This window comes from Sinocyclocheilus rhinocerous, unplaced genomic scaffold (genome assembly GCF_001515625.1).
Source record: "Sinocyclocheilus rhinocerous isolate Xijiao unplaced genomic scaffold, SAMN03320098_v1.1 scaffold771, whole genome shotgun sequence".
In the NCBI taxonomy this organism is placed as follows: Eukaryota; Metazoa; Chordata; class Actinopteri; order Cypriniformes; family Cyprinidae; genus Sinocyclocheilus; species Sinocyclocheilus rhinocerous.
Window position 1 is genome coordinate 640,332 of NW_015640450.1, and position 6,387 is coordinate 646,718.

At 35.6% G+C, this 6,387-nt stretch overlaps 1 protein-coding gene across 1 annotated transcript in view; it reads right to left on the reverse strand.

The window, feature by feature from the left end:
- The window catches only part of LOC107752839 (FH1/FH2 domain-containing protein 3-like), a 212,572-nt gene extending 207,796 nt beyond the window's left edge, over nucleotides 1–4,776 (reverse strand). The window contains exon 1 of the mRNA XM_016568910.1: nucleotides 4,331–4,776. Within this exon, the coding sequence (XP_016424396.1) occupies nucleotides 4,331–4,495 (165 nt within the window). The 5' untranslated portion in view covers nucleotides 4,496–4,776. The remainder of the gene's footprint in view (nucleotides 1–4,330) is intronic.
- Nucleotides 4,777–6,387: the final 1,611 nt, after the last annotated feature.

Here is a 6,387-nt window from a genome sequence, read left to right on the forward strand (position 1 = left end):
CGCATTATGCAAATATTTCCACATAGTGAGGTAGATATGTGGGGCGTGTTTAAACGAGGCGTTTTAGGAGGGCGTTGGTGAGTCTTGACTTTTATAAAGAATATCTCTTTGGGTTTGAGACTTTAGTTTTTGCAACTTTAGGGATCTTATATATTCACGAACAGCTTGTAACACTCCAAAGAGAAAGGAAAACTTGAAATCGCATCATATGACCCCTTTAAACTGAGAATTGTGTGGAAGAAGTCGAAAGCTTTGCTGGGACCTTCTTATGCACTAGAGAAATGATGCCCTTGAGGATTTATCCCATGCTGGATAGAAGCAACTCAGAAATCACAATAAAGGAAATACTCAAATTTACCCAAAGTTCCAATGGATGCTGGTAACTGGAAGAATCCTTCAGATCTGGTGCCGCCTTCAGAAGTGAACCAGATCTCACATGATAGGACCTGTTTGCGTGCAAGTCATTCCAAAATACAGCTATCAACTCCAAGTTTGATTATGCATGTTTAGATCTGTAGATCTCTAGATCTGTACTTCTGACACAAAATCTGAAAATATGATTGCTAAAACTCTGCATCAACGTAGGGCTGGACGATATGGCCAAAATTGATATCACGATATATTTCTTAATTTCGGTCGATACGATATAATTCCGATATCGATATGAACACTCTTTATCTGAAATAGAAATCTTTTGTAACATTATAAATGCCTTTATCATCACATGTCCAGCCCTACATCAACGCTGCATGTTCAAACTGATAATTCGATTTGAACAAAATATTTATGTATTTGGTGAGAGTGAGACCTAATGACAGACACTGTAAAATGCAGTGTCTGAATTGCACACAGTATGTGGTCAAGATTAAAAGTCACAATGTTTTTTTTTTTGTTTTTTTACCACAAAATGTCGTCAAAAAGTCCTACTGTCAATATTGTAGCAATAAATAAAGCACATCTTACACAGAAGTGACACAGAAGTTTCATATCAAGCTACTCTCTGTTGGCCAATGCGGTAAAACCATGTGACCAACTTAAACTTGTTACAAAATCTGCCTGGGAATAATCTTTCACATACAATCTTCCCTACTGAAATGAATGGATTTTGTCTGTGAAAATTCACCAAAAAAACTGCACACCTTAAGACACTATTATTATTATTTCTCTCACACACTGATGATTGTCATATACAGTATATATGGGTCAAAGACGAGACGTGTCTACTTTAATGTTCCAAATAACTTTTGTGAAAATAAAATGTCGAAATATGGGTGAGATAATGTCCCATCGTCATTCAGGGTAACAGATATATTTATGTAAAAATGCAACAGCATACTTATTCTGACCTGTGCTTATTAATGTATATAAAATAATTTATTATATTTTAAATTATTAAAACATTATAAATGGGTAAAACCCAGTGGTTTGAAGGATAGTGGCAAAGACTGGTTAAGATTTAAAATGACAAATTATTTGTTTTGGGGCGCTGCACTATTTTTTGTAAATCATGGTAAAAAAAAAAAGTATGATTATTTTTTGCTCAGAAAAACAAAGAAGGGCACAGTTCCAAATAACTTTTGTGAAAATAAAATGTCGAAATATGGGTGAGATAATGTCCCATCGTCATTCAGGGTAACAGATATATTTATGTAAAAATGGGAGGGTATTAAAGCTGTATTACACTGTTATTTATTGATGCTTGAAAACCCCTTTTCATCCTTGATCCCCATATTTGAACTATAAACTTTTTATATAATGTCAGAATCCCTTAACAGACCTTAGAATGATCAAATTATATAATTCTTTATACATTTTGACCAATTTTTGGATTACAGTATTAACAGTTAAAGTTGTTTCACAGGAAATGTGTCTATAAAGACACTGAGTCATTAGGGTCATTGGAAAGTATAAAGCAGTACATAATTCCAATTCTAAAACTAAAATCTAATAACTAATGGGCATCTGGACTTATTTATCCATCTGTTGAATATGTTTCAGCGTTTATTCAAGTGGTTTTAAGGGACCGTCTAAATGATGGGAACTGAGTTACAGAAATACTTCCATGCATGTTTGTTTTGGAAAGGACAGTACTTCAAATCACAGTAAAGGTCCACTCATAATGAAGCAGCTGTGATGCACTAAAAGTTCCAACGATGACTGGTAGTGGGCGAGTCACGTTAACTTTTACCTGGTGAACAATCACAAACCAACTAATGGCAACACAGAGTTGACATTCACTTGTTTAGAAACTACAGCCTAGCTCTGAGTACACAATATGACAGTAATGTTCCTATACAAACAACAATGAATAAGCTATGCACCAAACCGGATGGTTCGGCCCCTTGGAGGACCCTTTTATCTGGACGGTCATCACTGACAGTGCCAGTGACAGCTGTAGATTCCTGAGCATGTGGACATGGCATGTTCAACCATTCAGTCCACCCAAGTATGGCACTCAGCTGCTGTGCATTCCTCTAAGACCACAATAACAGCACTCCTAAAACTTGCTTAAAGGATAACACTGTTTATGTGGTGGAAATGAACCAAGTTTAAGACAACAATTATATCTTACACAGTTGTTGAAGAACCTCGGTTGTTTTGGGTCATGCCTGTAATGAAGGAGAGCTGGGTAATTTAGAGGTGAGGTTTGTTACAGGCTGTGAGAAGAGACAGGATGTGAATATCTACACTATCAATACCTGTCATTCCTATGATATCAGAAAATTGATTGCCCATGACTGCTCTAAACAATGCAGCTATGATAGTTTTGTTATTGACTGTATTTATATAGAACAGCATAACTAATTATTTGAGTCTGAAAAGGTGTGTTTTAGAAAGCACCGACAATAACAAGCAACCCCCTATGGGCACAGGACAGTGCAGACCTTGGTGCAGTGCAGCCCAAGACGCATTGAAGTATCCTGACATCATATCACTTCTCCCTGAGAGTGCAATGGCACTGCATAGCTGTTATGGCAAGCCATTTTAACATTAATTATTTCACACTATCTATTTTACGTAACTTGTGCATATTTCTAATTACACTGAAAAGTAGTAACCTAAAAAATTTATCATCTGGTTTAATTCAAGTTAAGTCATTCAAGTCAAAATGATTTACCATCACTGAATCAACCTAAATACATTAAATAAAGCAACAAAAAAAAAGTTCTTTAAAGTAACAATGAAGGTTACCACTTTTTACAGTGTACTAGTTAGACCAAAAGTTACTAGTATATATATTATTTTTTGTTTCACTAGTGATTATTCGGTAACACTTTATTTTAGGGTCCAATTCTCACTATTAACTCATTTTTAACTACGGCTTTTGGCTCAATAAACTCCTAATTTGCTGCTTAGTTAGTAGGTAGTTGTTAAGTTTAGGTATGTGGTAGGGTTAAGGGATCTAAAATGTGGTCATGCAGAATAAGGAATTAATATGTGCTTTATAAGTACTAATAAACAGCCAATATGCTAGTAATATGTATACTAATAAGCAGCTAGTTAGTGAGAATTGGTCCCTAAACTAAAGTGTTATCAATTATTTGGTAGTAACCAGTCTATTTCAATTAGTCACTAGTACTTATTTTGCTACTAGTCACTATCCCAGCAGTGACAAGTAAGTATATTTTAGTTTCTGTTAACCACTTGCTGTTTTTTGTCAACTTAATCTGTGGTTGAAATAATCTATATTTACTTCATACTTCAAATATCAGTTTTACTAGTAACTACTCATTAAGTACTAGTATTTTTTTTTTGTTGCGTGTAACTATTTCAATAGTTACGAGTGTGCATTCCAAGTGCTTTTTGAACAGATTACTTATTTATTAGCAATAATAGACTAGTACCTATTTATTAGGCACTTTCATCTACCCAAATTGCTATTAGTAACACTTCTTATCAAACTAGTTACAATTGTTGCTTACAACTCTTCAGTCAAATTGGCGATTTTATAGTTAAATTATATCAGTTTACTAGTCTAATAGATACCAGTGTCTGCTCAATTAGAAAACTGGAAAAGATATTCGTAAATATTTGAATAGTTGCAATAATGAATAGGTACTAGTATCTAATGAAACATTAACATACGTGTCATTACTTGAGTATTTACTAGTAATTAAAAAATAACTTGTCTACTAGTAGTAGATGCTAGTTACAAGATTTATGGCATAAATGTTAAAAAGGCTTGCCATATAAATGCATGATGCCCTCCAAAAATACTGCAATATCAAAACATTTGTGCACTGCAGCAGATATAGGTGTAAATATCTCTAATAAACACTATAATTTAAAGAGAGTGAATAAAACTATGTTTGCTTTAGGGGTGTCATACCTTGTGTGGGGCTTTCAGAAGTCTGTGAACTCCAGCGATCTGATTGATGAGCGGAATATCCTCTCTGAATGTGAATTGTGGGGGTCTGGTCGGCTCCGGAAAATTTGTGCTATTAAATGGATCAGTATCATCTAAGAACTGCACCCTGCATGCAAGCGTAGCCATGATAGATCCATGCACGTCGATTTGGGAAAAGTCGGTACAAAAAAAAAGTATAGACCGACTAAAAGAATCCTTTAGATCAGACGCAGTGTAAAAGTGTCAAGAATCCAGGTACGCTCCGTCCTACTGTGATGTCCTCTGTTAGTGTTTAGTGATTTCTATATTTCTGCAGTAGTTTCTCGCAAGAGAAGGGCCGGTAATATCCAAGGGCATGTCGGGCAGGCAAGGTGCTGAGGCAGACTGCTGCAGACGGGACGGGACATCTACAGCCTGTCTGATGTCTACACCGATGCAGTACGTGAGCGGGATTGGGGGACTCCCTCCAGTCACAACTGTGAAGGTATGAGGGCAAGAGCCGGGGTTCTGGCGACACCTAGTGGTCAAATTAATATCACAAAACGGCGTTTTTGCTTTAATGTATATGTGTGTGTATATATATATATATATATATATATATATACACACATTATGTAAACACAGACTTTTATTTTGGATGCAATTAATCACGATTAATCGATTTGACAGCCCCAGTTTCTAGACAATTGCATGTTAATAACAATTAAATGAAAATTTAATTACTATTTTTTTCCTAATAAAAAACAAAACAAAAAACTTTTAGATATGAGATGACGTACGTAGACTACACTACAGGTGCACATTCAATACAATTAACAATTGTAATTATTATTATTATTATTAGGCTATTATTATTATTATTATTATCAGAATAGAACCGTATCTAAGGTAAGGATTTTCACGACAAACTGCAACATAACTTTAAAAAAGTTATTAACCATAACTTGCAATAAAATATAGGCTATAGTTAACATGGCATTTGTTTTTGTGGTCTGATTTTGCTGAAATACCGCTATGGTTCGTATTTTAAAGTCACTTGCTTAAACTTCACTTGAGCAAAATGGGACTGTGAATTTTGTTCGCGTTTTTATCTGAAAGGTTGTCCCACCCTTATTCGTTGTAAAAGCACATCAGCACTGATAGTAAACATGAATTATGTTTACTAGAATAAAAATAATCTGTTTCAGTGTCAGATAAGGACGCAACTTTTAGACTTCCCTGGTTGGGTGGATATGCATTTTCCAGCACACATAAACGTGTCTCTGCAAGACATTCATCTCGTCCAACGCAAATATAACGGAGTTCACTCCCATGATGACGCTAGTAACAGGCAGCAACATTTTCTATCCAGTGCTCCTTCTATATGTTATTGTTTGAGTTTCCAGGTCGTTCCAGCTGCTTTCCCATGTGTGGCGGGACTCCCCAGCTTCCGTATGCTGACGTAATTCCATTTGGGAGGAGTAACGTTAACGTTGACGCACATGGCCTGAACAACAATCAGGGGTGCGTTTCCCAAAAGCAACTATGGTCGCAAGTCCCGTCGTTAACAACAGAGTTCAATGGAACTTGCGACCATAGTTAGCTGACGATGCTTTTGGGAAACGCAGCCCAAAATGATCAATTTTATATCCATCTTGCTTGAGTCTCAAACCCCCTGCTCATCATCAGTTTCAGTGGTTATTGTGTTACCGCCAGCTATCGCTAGGGGGCAATGTAACAAACAGAAATATTGAAAACAGATTTACTGACAGAATAATAATAAAAATAACAATAACTCTCAATATAATACTCAAATGTCGTAGTACACTTGGGTTATTTTATTTAAATGAACTGCAGCTGACCAGTAAACTACAGTTAAAATTTTATATCCATCTTGCTTGAGTCTCAAAAACCTCCTGCTCATCATCAGTTTCATTGGTTATTGTGTTACCGCCAGCTATCGCTAGGGGGCAATGTAACAAACAGAAATATTGAAAACAGATTTACTGACAGAATAATAATAAAAATAACAATAACTCTCAATATAATACTCAAATGTC